Source organism: Microcebus murinus, chromosome 12 (assembly GCF_040939455.1).
Source record: "Microcebus murinus isolate Inina chromosome 12, M.murinus_Inina_mat1.0, whole genome shotgun sequence".
NCBI classification, from domain to species: Eukaryota; Metazoa; Chordata; class Mammalia; order Primates; family Cheirogaleidae; genus Microcebus; species Microcebus murinus.
In genome coordinates this window covers 83,000,104-83,022,024 of record NC_134115.1, presented here as the reverse complement: position 1 = coordinate 83,022,024, position 21,921 = coordinate 83,000,104, and the positions used below count along the sequence as shown (strand labels likewise).

The 21,921-nt window shown below is 44.2% G+C and overlaps 1 protein-coding gene across 4 annotated transcripts in view; it reads left to right on the top strand.

Annotated features, from left to right (window-relative positions):
- Positions 1-21,921, top strand: part of DENND1A (DENN domain containing 1A) — a 493,327-nt gene that overhangs the window by 322,543 nt on the left and 148,863 nt on the right. For all 4 annotated transcript variants that reach the window (XM_012771853.2, XM_012771851.2, XM_012771850.3 and 1 more), the window contains exon 13: positions 11,611-11,736. In XM_012771853.2, the coding sequence (XP_012627307.2) occupies positions 11,611-11,736 (126 nt within the window). The remainder of the gene's footprint in view (positions 1-11,610; positions 11,737-21,921) is intronic.

Genomic DNA, 21,921 nt, shown 5'->3' with positions numbered 1-21,921 from the left:
GCAGTATCACCTCTGACCAGTATCTAGTCATTCATCCCTCATGGGTTTAAGGAATTGTCCATCAGTCTGCTCGGTGTTGGGCCACTCAGTGTCCACAACAGTGTCCACTTCATGACTTGTAAATTTTGTGCAGGATGGAAGGGAGCATCATGATCCAGTGAGCCTTGCCCTGAACGTGTGTGTATGATTTGTCAACAATCGAGGATTTTATGGGAGTTTATGGGACTTCATTAAAGATGCTGGAGCAGGAGCTCTGTGGGACATCAGAAGAGACCTCAGCAATAAACCGCAATTCCAAGCTTTGGAATGCAGTAAATGTTTAAGAGACTTCCTTCCTTTCATTACTGAATTTTACTTTACTTTTATACCAGTAAAGAGTTGTGTTTTATTGGTTGAAATTTCTTGATTCCGTTTTCCCCAGGTCTGTTTAAAAGCTACATTTTATCTTTGAGGATGTTTGGCTCGTGGTGGAGGAAGTGCTGCCAGCGAATTCAATTAACTGGCAGAGCTCACAGATATTGTACACGGATTTCTTTTTTTTTCTTCTTTTTCACAACTGCTACATAAACACAGCTGGGTTTAATATTTGTCGTAACAAAGATTTAACTTGAATCATTTTACTCTGGGTAATTAATGCTTGGAATCTTGGCTACTTTTTTGTTCGTTTGTAATCCTCTGCATTTCTTTACTCTAGCTATCTAGATAATGAAGTGTGCTCCTCTAGGTCTTTGCCCTGCCTTAAAACTGCTTAATATTTGGCCGTTCCCACTAGAGAGCAGATGCTTTTCTTTGCAAGAATTGAATTTCTGTCAGCTCTTTTATGCATCATGTGTTTGGAACTGTAAGTGGATCAAGTTGTTCATCACAGCAGGGACACTGTGAAACACATCTATTATACACACTTCCCACCCCCCTTCCTGTTTTTTTTCTCCCCTGAGGAGGTGGAGATGCCCTGATCCCCTCGGGAGGTATCTCACTCTGTGTGGATGTATCCATGTGATCCACCATGGATCCGGCCTGGCCGCATCCCTGAGGATGGAAATCTATATCCATCCTGCCTAGGATTGTTGCCGAGACAAATCCTGTTTTTATCTTTGTAAACACCAAGCACTTCATTAACTCCCAAATACACACCGAGTTTGGGTCACTAAATAAATCCAGTAGGCTCTGCATAATGAGTGACATTTCAGTAATTGATGCCCTAGAAAATGTTAATTGTGAACCCATGATTCTTTTCGATGCTAAAATAAAGGCTTGGGTAGTTTTGGCTTTGGAGTTGGCCTAGTGTGGAAGAATAGTCACCATCTATTAGGCTCCTACTGTGTGCCAGGCACTGTGCTAGGGGCTTTGAAAATCTTGACGTTTAATCTACATAACAATCTTGCAAAAAAGGAGGAAAGGTACTTTATCCCCTTTTTATAGAGGCTTTTAAGAGGCTAAGTAACTTGCCTAGAGGCATCCAGATAATAGCCAGCAGCAAGCCAGAATTTGAACTCAGGTCTTTCTGAGCCCAGGCTAAATCAATGTACTGTGGGGCTTTAGACCCTCATGCTTGGTGTTCACTGACATTCATTCATGGTTGATCAGTCAAGGCATTGATTTATTTCATGCTTATTGCATGCTGACATTGTTCCATTTGAGTGTCCCATTCCACATCAAGTCTTAAGACCAGTTGGCATTCGTAAACACTTTTCTATCTAAAATCTTCACTGGTGGTTGGAATAGTTTGTGTAGTTTTGCTTTTTCCATCAGAGCTCAGGGCAAATGCAGTCCTACTTTCCCAAGCAATCTTCCATTTTCTTGCAATTTTGTGAATTTCATCCCTGGTTCAGCTCTGAACTGATGGTTAAAATTTCCAAATCTGTGTGTTTGGTTTGTCAACACGGCTTTGAAAAGCAGGCTACTTGCTGATGTTCCTGCTGGGATGTGCTCATCTTTTGGGCCTCAGATAGTGGTTCTGAGGGCAAAAGTATTTTGGTGCATTTTTAATATGTGTCATTTAATTTCCGGGAATCATAGTGGGACATTCAGATGTCTGACTGAGATACTGCTGATTTGTGGAATTAATTATAGTTAAATGTAAAGGTGACTTTTGCTCATAAAGAAAGTCATTAATCTCTCAATAAACATTTCTAGTTATGATTAACTTTAGTGTTCTTCCAAATACTTTTCATTAGAAAAGACATTAGTGTTCTGGTTCATTAAAAATGGAGCAACTCCTTTATTTTTGGTTTGCAGTCCATTTTGTTGTTGAAAGATGCTGGTAGTTTTTAAAGAATTGGTGGCGGCTATGTTATAAAAAACATGTATAACTTTCCTTTTGCAAGTGCATATCTGTTTTTTCAAAGGTATCTTACATTTTAATTTTGTGTGTTGTGTTTGCAAGAGAATGCTTCTTGGTTTATTCATGTTGACAACTGAAAAGCCTTAGACCTAATTAAAAGAATTTCCACGAGCACCTTTACTGAACCATTTCATTACGCGGCACTGCACAGATTGCATTGTGAAACATGGTGATAGTTTAAATCTGACCTTTAAACCTGAACTGCCAGAAGTATGGGGAGAAAACCCTGCTTTGAAAATACTCCCCAGATATGTGTCTCTCTGTGTTGTGTATATATTATATATGTGTATGCATACACATATTTGGTTAGAAATAATCTTTTTATTGAATGAGCACCTAATAATATAAATACACATTTACTTTGAGCTCTAATCTCACAGTCTCCTGTAGCTTGGGTAGGATTTTCTAGCTACATTAATTGTGTGTGCATGCGGTGTGTTAAAGCTAAACTGTCGTATAGGGAAAACAAAGACAATTTCACTTACTCTGGGCAAAAAAAAAAAAAAAATTATTTGGAGGAAGGTGAGATTTACAAATAGATTTTAAAAAATGAAAAGCCTTTGCTATCGTGTGTTTCGGTTACAAATGCTGAGGTGCTCAGATGAAGCACCCCTGGGGAGGGGCTGGAGTGCACTTGTGTGTGCAGGACACCTCCCGAGCTTTATTTGGCAGATAGTGGAAATGGGCCTTTTTTGGTTTTGTTTTAAAATTGCACTTTTTTACTCCAAGAATGTCATTCTAAGGAGTTGATAGTTTGTTCATAGGATGCTCAACAGAGCCATTACAGCATATAATGAAGTAGCCATTCACATAATGAAAATTGGGCCTTTTGTCTGACACAAAGCTGCTCTTACCACTAACTTTCTGACTTATACATGGGCCACGAGTTGTCAGGGCAGACGAGGAGGGAGCAGAGATCTGGGCTCATGGGGTCAGAGCCAGCCCCAGCTTGGAGCTCTGCATAACTAGCACAGCCCTCACTCCCCCATGGAGAACCTGGAGCTTTGAGGGGAAAATGGGATGCAGAAGAAGCAATTAAAGACAACTGAGGTCAAGGAACAACCGTGTTCTCAAGAAAGAAACAGAAAAACAAGGAATGAAAGGAAGCAGTAATGGAGATATATTAAATTGGAGGAAAAAATAAACCAGTATCGTGGACAAATCTAATTTGCTGGTCTAAGAATCCCTGGCAGCAGTGAGCATTAATGGAACAGCACAGACTTTGGAGTAAGATAGACTTGGGCTTGACTTTGGCTCCTGCCCTTTGCTGTATGATCTGTGTGATGCAGGACTGGGTCTCACTTTCCTCGTCTGTATAGTGGGATAACTGTGCCTGCCTAGCCCAGTGGTTCTGAAATTTAATACACTCCTGGGTATGAAAACACTTGCCATGGCATTTGGTAACTAGCAGGGGGCTTGATAAATACTAGTTCTTGTTCCTTACTCCTGATGAATTTCTCGTTCTCCCAGAAACTGTTACAGGGAAAGAAAAAATAGGATGGGATCACCTTTACATACCAAGACGGTTTGCTTCAAATTTGAAGCCAAGAACTAATGAAACATAGAGAGATACGCTTATATAACAGCAATGAGCATTGGCATGTTTCATTGCCAGTATGACAGTGGCAGGGAGAGCCAATGATTATGTGCCCCTGAGGATGATAAAACAAATCACTAGCCCTTTCTCCCCTCTCCAGACCTAGACATTCCCTAGGGGATTTTAGAACAAAGCCTTGATGTTGAGTTTATTCAGGAAAGGAGGAAGGAAAATGTGACTCTCTTGCACCTCTGCAGCTGCTGCTGGGTATCTGATTTGTTAAAAATATATATATGTGTGTGTCTGTGTGTGTGTGTGTGTGTGTGTGTGTATAATTGCAACACCCATAAGTTAATGCAACTTCCAGAAGAGAGAAGCAGGACCCCCTGCACAGACTGACATGAGCCAGACTTTAGAAGAACTGTGTTGAGGTGTGCCAGCACTGAGGGGTGGACGTGGTCCCTGTCTTCCTAGACCAGTCGTTCTAACAGAAGAGACGGCCGTTAATCAGATTGTTGTCTCTAAAGGAAAGACAGAGAGTATACAATAGGGGAACCTGTTCTAGTGTGGAGGGTCCAACTGAGGAAGTCGTATTTGAGCTGAGACCTGAGGGATGAGTAGTAGTCGATCTGGGGCCCTGTGTTGTCCAATATGGTAGCCACTATTGCTATTTAAATTTAAATTGATTGAAATTAAATAGAATAAAACTTTCGGTTCCTCAGTCATACTGGCCACATTTCAAGTGCTCAGTAGTAGCCAGCACATTGAACAGCATTGACCAGAAGATAGATTATTGCCATCATTGCAGAAAGTTCTGACAGTGCTGAATTCTAGGCAAGGGGCCATGGTGGTTAAGTGCACCACACACAGGAAATAGCTTGTCCAAAGGTCCTGGGGTGTGAGGGAGGCCAGTGGGACTGGAGCCCAAAGGGGATGGCTGAAGCCATGGAGAGGATGCAGAAGCCTCGCATCTGGAAGAATCTGTGGCCGAATCCCATGGGGCCTTGCAGGCCAGGCTAGGACTTCAGTTGTCTTCCTCAGAGCAATGGGGAGGCAGCTAAAAGATCTTAAGGTATCAGCACTGATGGAAAGAGCTAGATAGGATTGTCTTAGAGGTAGACAACTAATAGTATGCCATCCTTACCTCCCCACGCCACCCCCAGACCCCACAAGTTGCCAAGGGATAAAGAAGTGAAACTAATCTTGTCGAGTCCTGATATGTATTATAAGAGTTATGTTCAGTCTGCTGGGGAGAAAAATGAACTGCTAATCTATAAAGGGCTAAATAATAGGATGATGATATATACAATGTGGGAGCCCCTTTTGAAGTAGACACTAGGCCAGTTTGTGGCTGATTTGGGAGCTCAGCTGGACAAGGGAGCCAGGCCCTTGTCCATTGCTGCTCTGTCCCCAGCACAGGGCCCGACAGAGGGCATCACAGAAAGTTGCAAGCTTGCGCTTTTTTTTTTTTTTTTTTTTTTTTTTTAAATAGAAAGATTTTGTTAGAGAATTCTATAAAGAATATCCCAGGCTTAGAAATGAGTTTTGTGGCCTCTGAAATCAAGTAGAAGACAAAGTTAGGAATAGAGTTTGAGCCAAGTCCACAGAAGGCCTTAAATATCGTGCTAAGGAATCTGGACTTTATTGTATTAGCAACAGGGAGCCGCTAACAATTTTAGAGGAAGGGAGTGACAAGATTCAATTCTTGTTTTAGGAAGATAATTCAACTCAAAGGATGGGTTAGACCAGGAAGAAAATAGAAAAAAACACACCAGCTCAAAGACTGTTGCAATAATCCAGATAGAAGATGAAATCTGAACTTAATAATAAACCAAAAAGCTAGGCACTCTGCTATATCCATTTTCTGTTTTATGTGCATTATACTTTAATCCTCACAATGTATATATGTTGCAGACACCTCATTTTACAGCAGAGGAACTGAATCTCAGAAAGGTTAAAAAAGTAGGGAAGCCAGGTTTCTAATCTTGGGCCTAGGTTCGTATGATTCAAACTGTGTGCTTGACTGCCTGGCGAGTACAGTGGGGATAGCAGAGTAGGGGAAGCCCAGAGACCTGAGAGGTAGAGTGGACAGTGACCAGTTAAAGGGGGTGCAGGGTGGGGTGAAGGTGGGAGAGGGGTGACACTGCATTTGTTATTGGATGCGTTGGGTTTGCAGTGTTATATGAGACTGGTCTACTTGTTCCCTTTCACTCATTCGGCATGCATAGGTTCGTTTTCCTTGCAATTGTGTTTGTGTCTTAGCAATGGCATTCTGCAGAAGGGGAATGAATGAGTATCAATTTCTCCTTCAATCCTTTCCAGCAGAGACCAGTTTCTTCTAATGATCCATCACTAAAGAATGTGATCCTAGACTTTCCTCCAAGCAGAGAGGCTCAGCCACTGGAAATGCGTTTCACGGTATCAAAACACTTGCTCGTTTATTATTTCACTCAGCAGAAAGTACTTAATGGCTGCACTGGGCCAAGCACTGTGCTGGCTGCTGGCCCTTCTGGGAACTCCCAGTCTATCAGGAAAGCAGGTAGACTCGGCAGCTCACCGTAGATCCACCTACACAGTCCCAGGGGGCCCAGACTTAGTGGTCAGGCGAAGCTTCACAGATGGGGGACATCTGGATTCCCTCTTTCCCTTAACCCAAGGGTATGGGTAATTTGACTATTAAAGAAAAATACCTCATTTTAATTTTTTATTATAAAAGTAACATATGTTTTTTTATAAAGAATAACCAAAACAATCAAGTGTATAAAATAGAAAGTGAAAGCATACCTTGCATGGTTAAAGTTTGATATGCAGCATTTTAGATTTTTACTGCATATATATGTTTATATAGAATTTTTAAATGATTTATCCTGTATGTGTTATTCTACAACTTGCATTTTCCCCCCATTTGATGATATTTTGTGGACATTTTTTCATGTCAGTTCATAGAGTCCTACCATGTTCTTTTTAGCAGCTATGCAGTATTTCTTTGTGAGGATATGGTAGAATTTCAATAGGCCCCTGTTGATGGAGACTTGGACAGTCTTTTAACCCTTTGCACTTGCTTGCTTTTTTCTCGATTCCTTTATTCTACCCGGGATTTAATTTTTTAAATACCCCAGATTTGACAAAGCGCGGCAGTAGAATAAAAAGCTGGAGTTTCTTTTCATACAAACTTATTTATTTGGCTGTTTTTACATTTCAAATTATTGATACATTCAAAGAGTAATTTTAATCTCTATAATTTTTGCTAACCGTGTCGAGTCACACTCAACATCCAAGGGCAAAGGGTTAAAGTGTGAATAGATGTTCACAAACAGAACAGGGAAGCACAAGAGACAACTCTGAGTTAGGACACGTGAATGGGCCGGAGAGTAGTCTGTACTTCTGGACAACAGTTGAGTGTGGGTCAAGTGCGATGTTAAGTAGGGGGATGGAAGTGAGGCCTGTTGAGGAAGGCTTGCACAGACTCCCCTGGGGAGTCTGGATGTTTTTCTGAAGGTGACGGTGGTGAGGGATGGGGGCATTGAAGGATTTTGATGAAAGATTGAAGTGATCAGACCTGTATTTTTCCAAGATTGCCAGGACAGATATGGGTGGATGGCATTGAGGAGAAACTGAGGGCAGAGAGCCCACTTAGGCTGCTACTCCACCAGTCTGGGCCAGAGAAGATGGGTGGAGAGGAACATGGTGGACCAGGGTCATGGGCACCAAAAGGAGAAGGCAGAGTCGGGACGCATCTGGGTTGGTGTTGATGAGATGTGGGGAATGGTGGGAAGGGAAGGAGAAGTATGGAATCTGACATCTTACCCAGGAGACTGGCTGGACCATGCTGCCATAAGCAAGAGAGTACACAGAGGGCACCTTGAGAGAGAAGCTGAGGAACTCAGTTTTGTACTCTCTTCCTCTGCTTTGTCTTCCTCCTGTGCCACTTGATTAAAGGAGGAAGCTATCCTCACCGGCACTTCCAACACATCTAATTGCCCCTGATGAAGCCAAATGCTAATGATTTTACCAATGGCCCTACAGTACTCAGGGAGAGTTGATCTTTAGCTGTATTGCTGTGGGTTATTTCAACCTAAAATGTTCTTCCCTCACTTTTGTTTGAAAGACAAATGTTATCACCAGCGATCAGATGCACATGTACTTGCATTTTCAAAGTTTGAAGAGCTGGTCAGTCAAGACAAAATCCTCTCCATGTTGCCCATGGGGGGAGGTTTTCAGGAGTCCTGGCCTAAGGGGTGACAGGGGCCCGAGGAGCCCAGGAGCACTTGGCTAGTGTCAGACCAGCTGGGGCAGGCGGGAAGGAGCACACTCACTGTTGCGCAGTTACAATCAGCGACTCCTTCTTTGTGTAAAATGGTAATGAGGCCATTAGGAGAGGCTCACCTGAAGTGCAGCGTTGTGAATCCAAGGTAATTAAACACCTCCGGAATGAAAGAGAAAGGCCAGGGAAGGTTAAGTGAGGAATAATCTTCGGCACAGGTGGCCCAACGCCTTTGAGGAGGCAGAAGAAGAGCGACAGTGGCTTGCGCCATTTCAAAGGAAATGTCACTCTCATCCCTGGGAGGGGCAGAATTTTATTATTTGGGGGGCAAGGAATGGGTAATATTTTTAACATTTTAATACAGCATGTTTCTTTTTCATATTTCTATTTCAAGTAGAAAGTCCACGGCAGTGTGCCTGGGTGCTGAGTGGCCTACATAGCTCCTCGTGGGCTCTCACCACTGTGGCACTGGGGCTTATGTGTCCCAGAAAAGCAGAGGTCACAGTAAACCAGTTACATATACCCAGGTGTTGAGATAGACTCCAAACTGCTTCCAGAGGAAAATTGTTTTCCGTGGCCCACATTGGAGCAGGGCTGGGTAGCCACCCCCAGGGCGTGTTCCCATCACTCCCTGCAGCGTGCCTTGCAGGCACGTGGCACCCCTAGCAGCAGCGAGCATTTAGGAATGGCTTGCTATGTGCTAAGCAAGCACTGTGCCCTGTGGCTTCCTGCGCCCTGTCAGCTTATCTACATTATGTAAGGTCTGGCCACAGAGGAGTTTTGCTCTTCAGGTTCTCACCGCAAAATCTCTGTTGTCTTCACACAAACGCTTGCACGTGGATCTTCACAGCAGCTATTGTTCATAATAGCCACAAAGTAGAAATAGCCCAACTGTCCACCAGCTGATGAACAGATAAATAAAAGGCAGTCTATCTGTACAAGGGGATATTATTCAGCCACAAAAAGAAATGAAGTACTGACACGTGCCATAACGTGGGTGACCCTTGTTCATTGTGAGCATTGTGCTAAGTGAAACAATCCAATCACAGAAGACCACCTATCGTTGATTCCACTTTTGTGGAATGTGCAGAGTAGACAAGTCCCTGGGGCCAGAAGGTGGACTGGTGGTTGCCTGGGTTGCCGAGGGCTGGAATGAGAGTAGAACTGGGGGGGATTGGAGAGTGACAGCGAGTGAATAATTTCTTTCTGGGATGATAAAAATATTCTGGAATTAGGTAGTAGTGATGGCCGTACAACCTTGTGACTACAGGAAAAACCAATGAACTCTATACTTTAATTGAATGATTTTTATGGCATAGAACTCAATAAGCTATTAAAAATTTCCTTATCAGAAGCTTGGCAACAAAACATAATGTCCATAGATCATTTCTAAAGCGGACGTAGTCCATCCTACATTAGTGATTCTTTGTATTTGTAGGCTCACAGGCACCTTCAGGAATCTGAGGAAAGCTATGAACCCTATGCCTGGAAAAATAATCATCACTCATTCATACTACAAATCTGTAGATGATTCATGGGCTACCTAAATCTAATTTTCTATTTTATCTTGAGTTTTATTCCTGTTTTTTTCCTCTTCCAGACAGGGTCTGCTCTGTCGCCTGGGCTGGAGTGCAGTGGCACAGTCATAGCTCACTGCAACCTCGAACTCTTGGGCTCAAGGGAATCCTCCTGGCTCAGCCTCCTGAGTAGCTGGGACTACAGGCATACGCCACCATGCCTGGCTAATTTTTTTTAATTTTTTATAGAGACCGGGTCTTGCTATGTTGCCAAGGCTATTCTCGAACTCCTGGCCTCAAGTGATCCTCCCACATCAGCCTCCCAAAGTGCTGGGATTACAGGGATGAACCACCCTGCCAGGCCCTAAGTTTTATTCTTCAGCAATGTCAGACTCTTAGTTCTATATCCAAGCCCCTTGCGGAATTTCTTGTCCTGAAATGTGCTCTTGATATGTCACATGCATGCTTAAAAACACTCATTAGCTTCCTGTTTCTCTCAAGATGAAGGAAAAATCCCTGCTGGCCCCTGCCTGTCTCTCCAGCCTCATTTTAAACCATATTTCTCCTCATTCTTTCCGCTGAAGCTGCAGTTCTTTCTGTTCTCTGAACACCTCTTTCCTACAGGGCCTTTGCACGTTACTCCCCATGCTTAACACACTGTTCCCTCCACTCTTTGCCCACTTAATTACTTTAACTCATCCTTCGGATTCCAGTTCAAGCCTGCTCCCCTCCAGGAAGCCTTCCTTGACCTCCTTGGCAAGCTCTATTATAGGCTTATCACGAAAGTGAGGTCCCATGTTTTTTTCTCACTAGAATGTCACCTGAATGAGGGCAAGGCCTGTTCTGGTTTCACTGACCATTGTATCCTCAACACCTAACATAGTCCTAGGCATGGTAGGCAATGATAACTATTTGTAGAGTGAATGAATGATTCGAGGTCACTACATTGTGCAATTTCAGGGACAACTTTCACATGGAACACAGCGTGAATGGTGTGCTCTGACATTTGTGCAATATGGCATCCTGAGATGAATGAGGGGCCTATGAGAAAGTCTTGATGTTATTAGAAGCTTGATGTTGTTGTTGATGTTGAGGGCAACAGGTACCATATTATAGTCTCTCTAACGTTGACTGATGGGAAAAGGCCCTTTTAAGTCTCACTTACAGGAAAATCTTTATTCATTTGAGCAACTGGTTTGTTTTTAACACATAGACCCAGAGACTCACAACTTTTATGTTTCCCTCTTTGCTCTGACTACTAGGAGGCTCTTAAAGCAAATTTTGAATCTATTTCTAGCCCATGTAAGACTTTCTAGCTTACATTTATATACTAAATCTACTGTCAGCCACTACTTTCTTCTCCATTGCCATCACTTTTGTATCTATTTTGTTTTAACCTGTTGAGTATATATCTATAAGCCACTATTCCTTTAGAGTACATGTGAGGTAGATAAATAAGCCTTTTATTTTTAATACTTGCAAGTAGTTTCAAGAGGGAATGGAATTGGAACTAAAAGTCTTTATAATTTGGGCTCAGATTACAAGACTTTGAGTCAAATTCTAGCTTGGCCACTTCTTGAGTTTGTTCCTAGTATGTAACCTAACCTCTCTGAGATTATTTTATCCTTGTAAGATGGGAACACTAATCCTTTCCTCACCGGATTGTTGAAGGAATTATTTGTGAAAGTATTGAACCTGGCATGTAGTAAGTGGTTAAATAACAGATTTTTTTGTTTTGTTGTTCTTAGACATTTTCTAATAAGAGCAACACTCATTTCAATTTCAAAAACATGTCCTAATATTGAACACAGTTTTGTTCTGGTAGCAGGTGAGATATCAAATCAGTACCCCCTTCATGGGATTTCTAGGGTTCCATTTGTCCTGGGCTTGTCAGCCATCTTCCTTTGACCCTGTCCTCAGTATGTGTTTCTTTTTTGTCCATCGCCAGATTTCTTCGCTGAAGAACAGGCTGAAGAAGGTCTCCACGACCACTGGTGATGGTGTGGCCAGAGCGTTCCTCAAGGCCCAGGCCGCTTTCTTTGGGAGCTACCGGAACGCGCTGAAAATCGAGCCGGTGAGTAGCCTGCTGGCCTGTTACAGAGCCCATGTTTGGTCAGGGCCCATACTCATACCTCAGGGGCCACAAAAAATCCTGTGACTCTTCTAGTTTTTGAATTCAGCGAGAAGAGGCTGTATATGTGTTTGTGGTGGAGAGTCGTGGGAGGGTGTTCTCTCCTTGCGTTACGTCTTAGCACAAGGAAGCCGTGTCGTCCTGTGAGACACTCATTGCTCGGTGACTGCTGAGACCTTCCCCCGCCCCAGCTGGGATGGTGACCACCGACTGCAGGTCAGAGACATGCCAGGCCCTTCACACTCACCTGCTGTCACCGAGGACTTGCAGTCACCTGTGGAATGGGGGTGATCAGCTCCACTTTACAAAGGCGGAAACTGAGACTCAGAGAGGAGGAATGACTGGCCGTGGGAGGAGCCAGATGGGCCCAGAGCCCTGCTTTCTCCCGCACCTTACCGCTCCTGTTCCTCAACAGGACCTCTGCTCATACTTGAGAAAGCAGAGCATCCTAGGAATTCATGTCTTGGCGAACATGACTACAAGACACATGAGGACTGGGCCTCCCCATGGCCCTGCCACCTCTTGGAGCCTCACTTCGCTCATCTGTGTCCCTTTCCTGCCTAATGAGGTGATTAGTTATTGTGAGGATGCGAAGACATCAGGTCTTCCCTGAAACCAAAGACAGTCCTAGTTCTCCCAGCTGCAGCAAGAAGCTTTTGTTTGATATTTCTCTACTTGGCCTCCTCTTGGCCTCCTGGCCAAGGAGAGTGGAGAATTTAGCCTAGGGACCTGGTCACCCTGTGGAGGAGAGAACGCTGGAGGCCACCTTGCTGACGGGCCTCTTCTCTCAGGAGCACGGGGCTCCCTTCCTCCTGGGCCTGTGAGTGACTCAGCCACACCCAGCCTAGTCAGAGTGGGACACTAGGAACCAGAATGGGTTGCACTGCCTGTAGGCCAGGGCTGTTCATTTCTGTAATCCATAGCATTTAATTGAGATGAAATGACAAAAGATGAGATGTCAGGCAATGAATTTTATGTAGAAATTCTGAGAATAAGCTGGGATCATACTCCTTATAAGCCACAGTTAATACATTGGTCAGTCTTTTTTTACTGCCGTGACTCCATGGTGTGTCTAAGTGAAATACAGAGTAATAGCAAACACCTTGTTTTCCCTTCACCCAGGACCTGTCTGTGGAGTGGCCAGGACAATGAGTGTTCAGGTACTAACACCACCCTTCTCATTTCCCATCCAGCACTTAGGCCTGACCTTCTAGGCTGCCTGAGCTCCGGGCAATGCCACGGTCACGTGGTCACATAATACAAGGGATGCTCTCTCTTTTTGCTTTCTGAGAAGTATTTCTCTTACTTTCTCTGAAGCCCGTCAGCTTAAAGCAATATCCTGTGCCCTGCTTGTCTCAAAGTGAGGTGGTTCCCATTGTTTGTGATGATCTCAGACCCAGCCAAACCAATCAGGTTCAGCATTGTTTTGAGAGTTGGCATAGTTCAAGGAAAACACTGTTGTCTTCCCCTCTCTAATATGGGAATGGGACAGACTATTGATTGGCCCAGTCCTTTCCTTGGGCTGCTGGGAACTGACAAACTTGAAGTATTTTACTCTTATAATCATCTCCTTGTCAGTCTGTATGCATCTAGAATTCAGAGGCTGGTGAATCTTTGTACATAGCACTGGGTACATGATCTAGGCACAAGTGACTCCACAAGAGGAGTTTGTAGCTGTATTTGCACTTGGCTCTGAAAGGCACTGGCTTTAAAGACAGAACCCTGGAGTTTAAAGCCAGCTCTATACTTCTTAGCTGCATAAAACCTGAGCAACCCACTTAATCTGTTTAAACTTTAGTTTCTTCACCTGCAAAATGAGGATAAGACTACCTTACTTTTCTATATCTCCAAGTTATTATAAGGATCAAATGAGCCATAACACATCTCGTAAGAAAGGTGAAACTTGAGCTGGGACTGATGAGCAAGGTTTGGAAAAAGACAGACAGAAGCATCCCTGCCTGCAGTAGGTGTGGAGTGAACCGAGGAAGCAAAGGCTTGGAGACAGGACCCATCGTGGCCAAGGAGGGGGCTGTGTTGTCTGGAGAGATGGGTGGAGGGTGCAGGAGAGGTTGCAGCCAAAATTTGGCAGAGCCATGAACACTAGGCCAAGAGTGTGAACTTCACCCTGTTGGGAGTGTACGTTTTTGAGCAGAGATGTGACATGTCTGAGGTCAGGTTTGAGCAGCACCACAGTGACAGCCTGAAAGAGAAGCTGGAGGCAGAGAGACCAGTTGGAAGAATCTTACGGGAACCAGAAGGCCCTTGGGTGGCTACTCCAGGAACAGCCACCGTGAAGGAGTAAATGACTAGACTCTCAATAAAGGGTAGAATGTGGGAGATGAGGGGCAAGAAGTGTCAAAATGTCTCCAAATGATTTGGAACTTGGGAGAGGAGGAGGATGAAAGGGAAAGCTTAATGCCGAGGTGTCGACAGTAGCCGCGTTTATAACAGTAAAAAAAAGCTAGAACAGACTGAGAGTCCATAACAGGTAACTGGTGAAGGAAAGTACATCCACGTGACAGAATATTACATAGCCATTAAAAGTATCATTTTGAAGATGAGGTGATGGGTTTGGCTGTAGACATGGCACTTTTCCTTGAATGTAAGCTGCCGTTCAGTCGCGAGATGGACGATTAGTTTACATGTTGTTAAGAAAGGGAGGAGTGCTGCCAATTATAATTGAAGGATGCCACCAATTATAAGACACATCCAGATTTCGGAGATATTACAATGGGAACATCTTAGAATTTTCCTCTCAGAATCAACAAAATATGGCAGGTCTGTCAGGCGTTCAGCCCCATTCATCTGGACGAGAACGTCCTTCCTCTGTGAAGACAGGAGGGAAACCAGAGGCCTCCAGTTTGCCGACCAAGCATCGAGACAAATAAAGGTCATCGCTCTGTTACCTAGATGGTTTTTACACCATAGATTTAATTCTGGCAAGTTCTCCTCATCTGAGAGAATGATAACATTTTCCATATAAGATTATTTTGGGGATGAATTTAAAATAATGACTTTGAAGCATATGTGAGCCCTAGAAGAGGGGATGAGGACGGTGGCTGCAGGGCTGGGGAGAATGGTGCCCTGGGGGAGCCTGCCAAGTGGCAAGCAGCACAGTGCTGGGGGGATATGGAGCCCCCACCCCGCCCTGGGCCACTGTCTTTTACTTGTCCCTCTGGTTATAAAAATAGCACTGACCTTGGTAAAAAAAAAAAAAAAAAAAAAAAAAGTTTAGAGTAACAGAGGACTAGAAATGAGAAAACACCCATAATCCCGTTATCTGGAGTACAATACCAGTGTTAGCTTGTTTCCATCTAGGTTCCAGGGTTTTTGGTTTGTTTTTGTGTCATTCCGTTTTAGGGTTTTGGTTTTTTTTGCTTTCTTTTAGGCAGTTGAGATAGTCCTGGCAAAGCAATGCAGTATCCCAGTTATTGATTTGTTTGGGCCTTTTAGTATGTGTAAGCATTTTTCGTATTACATAAAAACTCTCTTTATCATTTATAATGGCCACACACATCCCACCAGGGGCCCCAGTAGTTTTTAGCCCTGGCTGTGGATCAGGATCACTTCTGGGGCTTTTAAAAGGCAAATAAGTGGCCCCATTCACAGGTTTCTATCACTTTTCGTGTCCTCTATCTGAAATCAGTGCAGAGGGCTGCCACATTACCTTAATGCTGGTCTTTGTGGTTGTCACTAAAGGTTCATCACTTTTCTTTTTCTCTTTTTTTCTTTTTTTTTTTTGAGACCTAGTCTCACTCTGTCACCCTGGCTAGAGAGCAGTGGCATTGTCAGAGCTCACTGCAACCTCAAACTCCTAGGCTCGAGGGATCCTACTGCCTCAGCCTCACAAGTAGCTGGGACCACAGGTGCATGCCACCACACCTGGTTGATTTTTCTATTTTTGGTAGAGACAGGGTCTCACTCTTGTTCAGGCTGGTCTTGAACTCCTGGCCTCAAGCGATCCTCCTGCCTCAGCCTCCCAAAGTGCTAGGATTACAGGCATTAGCCACTGCACCTGGCCTATTTCACGATCTTAAACTGCACTGTGTTGAACATCCTTATATATATCTTCATGCATCTGCATAAATTATTAGGCATATTCCCTGACATGGATTTAATGGGTGAGAGGATCCAAGAACATTCAAGGCCTTTGATACATAAGGTGAGGGTAGAAGTCTGCAGGGGGGAGCCCCTGAGGCAGATGGCAGGGCAGGGCGTGAGGACGGCTGGAGACTGGGGGTGAAGAGAGACTGCAGGGGAGAAGGCAGGGGGTGGGGGGAACACAGGGCAGCCCCACAGTGGTGCTCACCATGCAGGGTGCTGGGGTGCTGACTGCACAGGTGTGGGGGGGGGTTCCCACCCTGGGCCAGTGGTGCGGTCATGGACCTCAGGTCACTGCAAAGTCACAGCATTGCATTTTGTTTAAAACAGGACACATGACAGATGTTAGCGTGCTCCTCTGTGTTCTGCTTCTACCTACCTTGTGACTTTGAGCAGGTTACTTTGCCTCTCTCATCCTCAATTCCTCTTCCATAAAATGGGCATGTAATCCCCCCTCCATGCAGGATTGTAGAGAAGCTTAGATAAGCCCTGCACGGCACCTGCCCTGTCAGCCCTGTGACGATTAGCACTGTCCCCCATCCCGAACCTGCCTCCTCTCTACTGAGAGGCCCCTCCAGCCTGGAGCAGGTTGGGGACAGCTCCCCAGCGTTGGCCTGTGAGGCGGAGATGGGCAGCTCCCCTTCTCCAGCGGGGTTGAAAGACCCTTTCCCTGGCTCGGAGCTCACTTGAGATTTCTAACCCCTTGGCCTTTTTTTTTTCCTTTCCTACTGGAAAAAAATTCAAAATGCAGCTGGCCAGGGAGACTCTGATCTTTAGTTTCTTTCCCCGGTCCAGGAGGAGGAGGAGGAAGGGGCTGCCTGCTGAGGCCGGGCCCTGGGCCCGATGCTGGGCCGCTCCTCTGCGTCTATCCATGCCTCGTGCCTCCCGCAGGTCTGCTGGGGAGGCCGGAGCCGGGCCGGGTGAGAGGGCCCGTGTGGGCTCCCTGGTGGTGTGTCTCTTCAGGGCCAGGAGAACCGTTTCAGAGGGCTCTCTCAGGGGTCAGTAAATGAAACGCTGAGGGTGTCCAGCCACTGCCAAGTCTACTACCTGCTCTGCGGCCTCCCACCAGGTCGGAGCTCAGTTCCTCTCCTGGTTGCTTCACATCCATGACGCCAGCCATTCTCATGACAGCCCCTCACCAGCCTCTGCACAGACAGGGGATGGAGCTCAGACTGGCAGTGGCTTCCTGCGATACGGTAGAGCCAGGAGACAGCCTCCAAACCCAGGTTTCCTCCACCACACCCTCCCGTCTTTCTTTGTTCTATTTTCCACATGTCCCGTGTTAATGACTCTCTCTGTTTTTCCAGTGCCAGGCACAGGTTATGGCTCCATATGTAGGCATCAGTGAGTACATTTTGGAATAATGGACAGAAGAATGGGTGAAAGAAATTAGGGAACAGAGAAGCCTTTGAGGCAGGGGGTTGGCCCTCAGCCTCTGTTTGGTACATAGACAGTGCATGCTGTCCTGTCTTTGGCTTTGGAGGTTGCTGCTGCCTGACAGAGGGGAGGGTGTCTGCAAATCACAAGGGCATGTGACCCATTTTTCAGTCACCTGGAGAAAATCAGATGCAAAGCCCAAGATATTTAACAATATCAGCCAAGCCAACTTGTTCTTCTCTACTTAAATGACAGAACCACAAGCAGCCAGGCAGCCCCATTCGGAGAAACCCCCTTTATCCATGTCAAGCGCAGCCCAGGCTCCAGCTCATTTATTTAGGCCTTTCTTGCTCTCTGACACGCCTCCTAGCAGTTGCCAGGCAACTCTGGGAGTAGCAGTGTGTGTTAGGGATTAACTAGTTAGGGCTGGGGTCCTTTTTGGCAAGAAGGGGATAAAAGACAAATGATTTTAATTGCTAGGCCAAGGATCCTTTCTCTGCTTGGTAGAAGGTTGCAACTTTTGGCAGATGCGTATAGCCGTGTGGTTCTTGAATTTGTCTTGAGTGTTCCCCTTTCTCCCTTCTAAGGAGAACGAATGAATTTTTAAAAGAATCTTTTACCTCACTCCTTTGTTTAAAATTATATCATCATGAAATCTGAGTAAGACTAACCTACCTCCTTTGAAAGACATTTCATAGCACAATGGTCTCAGTTTTAAAGAACTTTTGAAGGTAGATTCGTGCGCTTTCATTTCATCTCTTTTTTTGCTTGGAGTTTCTTATTTCATAGCTCATACTACATGGAGTCGTCCTAAGACTGTGCATTTGAAGGTGCTTCTCCCCATGTCTAGCCCACTGCAAGTCTTTGGTAAATGCTAAATTAAAAAGCAAATGCATCCATGGACATTGGTGCTTGAAGATGCATCCTCTCTGGTGCCGGTACCATGGAAAGGCCAGTATAGACAGAGCACTATGGGAGTTGTTTACTCAACTAGCTTGTGAGGCCCCCTCTGGGCCAGCCTGCTAGCTGGGCTTCGGGAGATGAATGGAGCACAGCCCCTGCCCTCAGGGGACGAACACTCCCCTGGGACAGCAAGCAAACTGCTTATACAGGCACCAACCTACTACCCCCCAGTCGTGCTTAGTCCATCCCATGAGGCCGGCTTCTAGGTTTGGCTGTGGGTATACTGGTGTCATCCACCTTACGGCCCCTGATTTTGCACATGATTCTGCTGAGTCATATTTATCCACTTAAAACCCCTTGAAGACACAGAAGTTAAGATAAAAGCAGATTGATAGCCTGGCTTTCAAGCATGAATGCACGAGGCTGTGTTGGAGCAGGTTGGGAAAACACTGCATATATCTGTATCCTGGTTGAGTAACTCTGTTGTTCTCATGGTTTTCTTTAAAAAAAAAAAAAAAAAAGCACCTATTTTTATATTGTTTTTAGCATAATAGAACATAGGAAAATATTTCAAGAAATAGAAAAATTAAAACATCACCATAATCCTATCGAACTTATGCGCACCTTTCATATATACTCTCTTTTTCATGATGCAAAGAGTTTACATAGCTACAATGAAATTTAAGTTAAAAGTTTATTTCTCCCCTGTTTAACATGATATCATACACATTTTTACATAGAGGCAGAATATGCCATCAAGCACAGCTACCATAATTTCTGTAACAACTCTCCCATGTCGGGCATCTAAGTTGTGTCCAATCTTGTGGTATTATAATTAATATCCTACCAAACACCTTTGTGAATAAAGCTTTGAAATGCTATATTTTGAATCCCTCTTAGTAGAAGAAATATAAGTCTGTGAGCAGGAGTCTGACTGTGGGGACCAACTTGTCACAACGTCATGAGGGGCAGGTTTCAGTTGACTCAGCCTAAGAGTGGCTCAAGACGGAAAGAAAGATGAACCCTTGATGGGATGGCGTGTGCTCCCTGCCCTCCACAAAGAAAAGCAGAGGATTCCCAGGACAGACAGAAGGAATATGACTAATATGTCTGTGCTTCTATCTTGTGCTAAAAAAAAAAAAAGGTTTGAAGGCTGGGCACGGTGGCTTCATGCCTGCAGTCCTAGCATTAGGTGGGGGGGCTGAGGTGGGAGGATCCCTTGAGGTCGTCAGGAGTTTGAGACCAGCCTGAGCAAGAGTGAGACCCTGTCTCTACTAAAAATAGAAAATTAGCCAGGTGTGGTGGTGCACGCCTGTAGTCCCAGCTACTCAGGAGGCTGAGGCAGGAGGATCGCTTGAACCCAGAGGTCTGAGGTTGCCGTGAGCTAGGCTGATGCCACGGCACTCTTGCCCAGGTGATAAAGTGAGACTGTCTCAAAAAAAAAAAAAAAAAAAGGTTTGAGGAACCCTTAAGACACTGTGTACAGTATAGCAGGATGAGAAATAAGGAAGTAAGGAAACCAGGGGAAAGGGGGAATTAGGTAAATTAAGTGCAGCCTGGAGTGTATGTGCCTGCGTGAGGCTCTGGGAATGGTGGAGCTGGGACTCGACCCATCTGCTCAAAGATCCCGTTCTTTTTTTAAAAGTAGTGGTATTATGTACATATATACACACATATTTTATGTATATATAATATAAAATTTGCCATTTTAACCATTGTTAAGTATAAAGTTCAATGACATTAATTGCATTCACAATGTTGTACAACCGTCACCACTATTTTCATCGCCCTGCAATAGAAACTCTATATCTATTAAGCAATAACTTCTCATTTCCCTCTTCCTACAGCCCTTGGTAACATCTAATCTAATTTCTATCTCTATGAATTTGCCTATTCTAGGTACATCATAGAAGTAGAATCATATAATATTTGTCCTTTTGTGTCTGGTTTATTTCATTTAGCATGCTTTCAAAGTTTATCTAGTTTATAGCATGTCTCAGGACTTCAGCCTTTTTTAAGACTGAATAATATTCCACTGTGTATGTGTATGTATATGTATATGCACACACACCCCACATTTTATTTATCCATTCATCTGTTGATGGTCACTTGTTGTTTCCACTTTGGGGCTATCATGAATAATGTTGCTACGAACATGCTTTGTAGGAAAAGTGTGTGAAAGGTTTTTTTCTTTTTTCTTTCTTTTGAGACAGGGTCTCATTCTGTCACCAGGCTAGAGTGCAGTGGTGTGATTGTAGCTCACTGCAGCTGGGATCAATCACTCCCCCTGCCTCAGCCTTCTGAGTAGCTAGGACTACACGTGCACACCACCATGCTCAGCTGCTTTTTGTAATTTATGCAGAGACAGAGTCTTGCTGTGTGTCTCAGGCTGGTCTCGAACTCCTGGCCTCAAGTGATCCTCCCAACTCAGCCACCCAAAGTGCTGGGATTATAGGCATGAGCCACCACACCCAGCCTGTGAAAGATTTTCGTATCTTCCAGTTTATTTTAGGCAAGTAGATAGGTAATTATAGCCAAATCCTACCGGCCTGAGCTAAGCAGATGCATGGACAGCAGGAGTCCAAGGTAGACTAGAGAAGAGGTTGGTAACTTACTGGTTACCGTTTTTTCTCATTTTAGTGATCATCCAAAGTCAAGATCATGTCGCAGAGATAAGGGGAGGTGCTTTCACCCCTGGGACCCCAAGCACCAGCACGGTAGCTTTGTGGCTCAGGAGGCTACCAAGTGTGATGGAAAGAGTATGGGCTTCAGAGTCACCTGGGGATTGACTCTGGCTCTGTCATCACTCAACCTCTCTGAGCCTCAATTTTCTCATTTGTAAAATGGAAATATCCCCTGCCTTGTGGAGTACTGGGAAAAATAGCAATAATACATGTAAAACACCAGCACAGTGCCTTGCTGATAGTAGATATTAACTAAATGATAGCAACCATTCCTGGGTGACAGGAAAGTAAAGGAGGAAAAGAGCATGAGACCGCCACCATCTAGAATAGTAGTGTCCACACTTGTTCAGCTGATGTCAGAGTACCTGCAGCTATCAAAACAGTGAAATTCTGGCTTATTTAGTCCTACCTTTCAAACTAATTGTGCATGTATGGCTTCTATCTCAAATGATGCATAAAGGATTTGCAAGAAATCACATATTATTTCCTTTAATATTTACTTGTTATTTATTCATGTTATCGCTAACCAGCACTTATAGGTAAATCGGGGTGGTAGGTACCAAAGGATTAAAAATAGGGTCATTTTAAAAACAAAAGTTTTTAAAGTATAAAAAAATATAATTCAGTGTTTTCTCTCTCTCTCTCCTTTTTTTTTTTTTTTTTTTTTTGCTATTTCATCAAATCATTTTTTTGCCTATTGAGAAAAGATGACCGTTGTTCAATATTGGCACCAAATGTCCCCTGTCCACATCACAGGGACACTGATGTTGCTCAGGAACAGTTTGGGAGTCCTGTTACCTTGGAGCCACACAATAAATGATGGATGAACTGAGAACCGTTGTTCTAGAAGTAGACTGCCCAAGTAAAAAGTAGGTCCCTAAGTGAGAGAAGATGAGAACTGGCAGGAAATCTACTTAAACACTATGATCAAGCTCAACTGAATGATTTCAAAGAGCATCACTGAATATGATTAAAATGAAATTGCTATATGTTCTAAAATGCTTGAGAAATAAAACACAGCCAGTGTGTCTTAGACTATCCTGGAGGAATTGTAGGCTTTAAC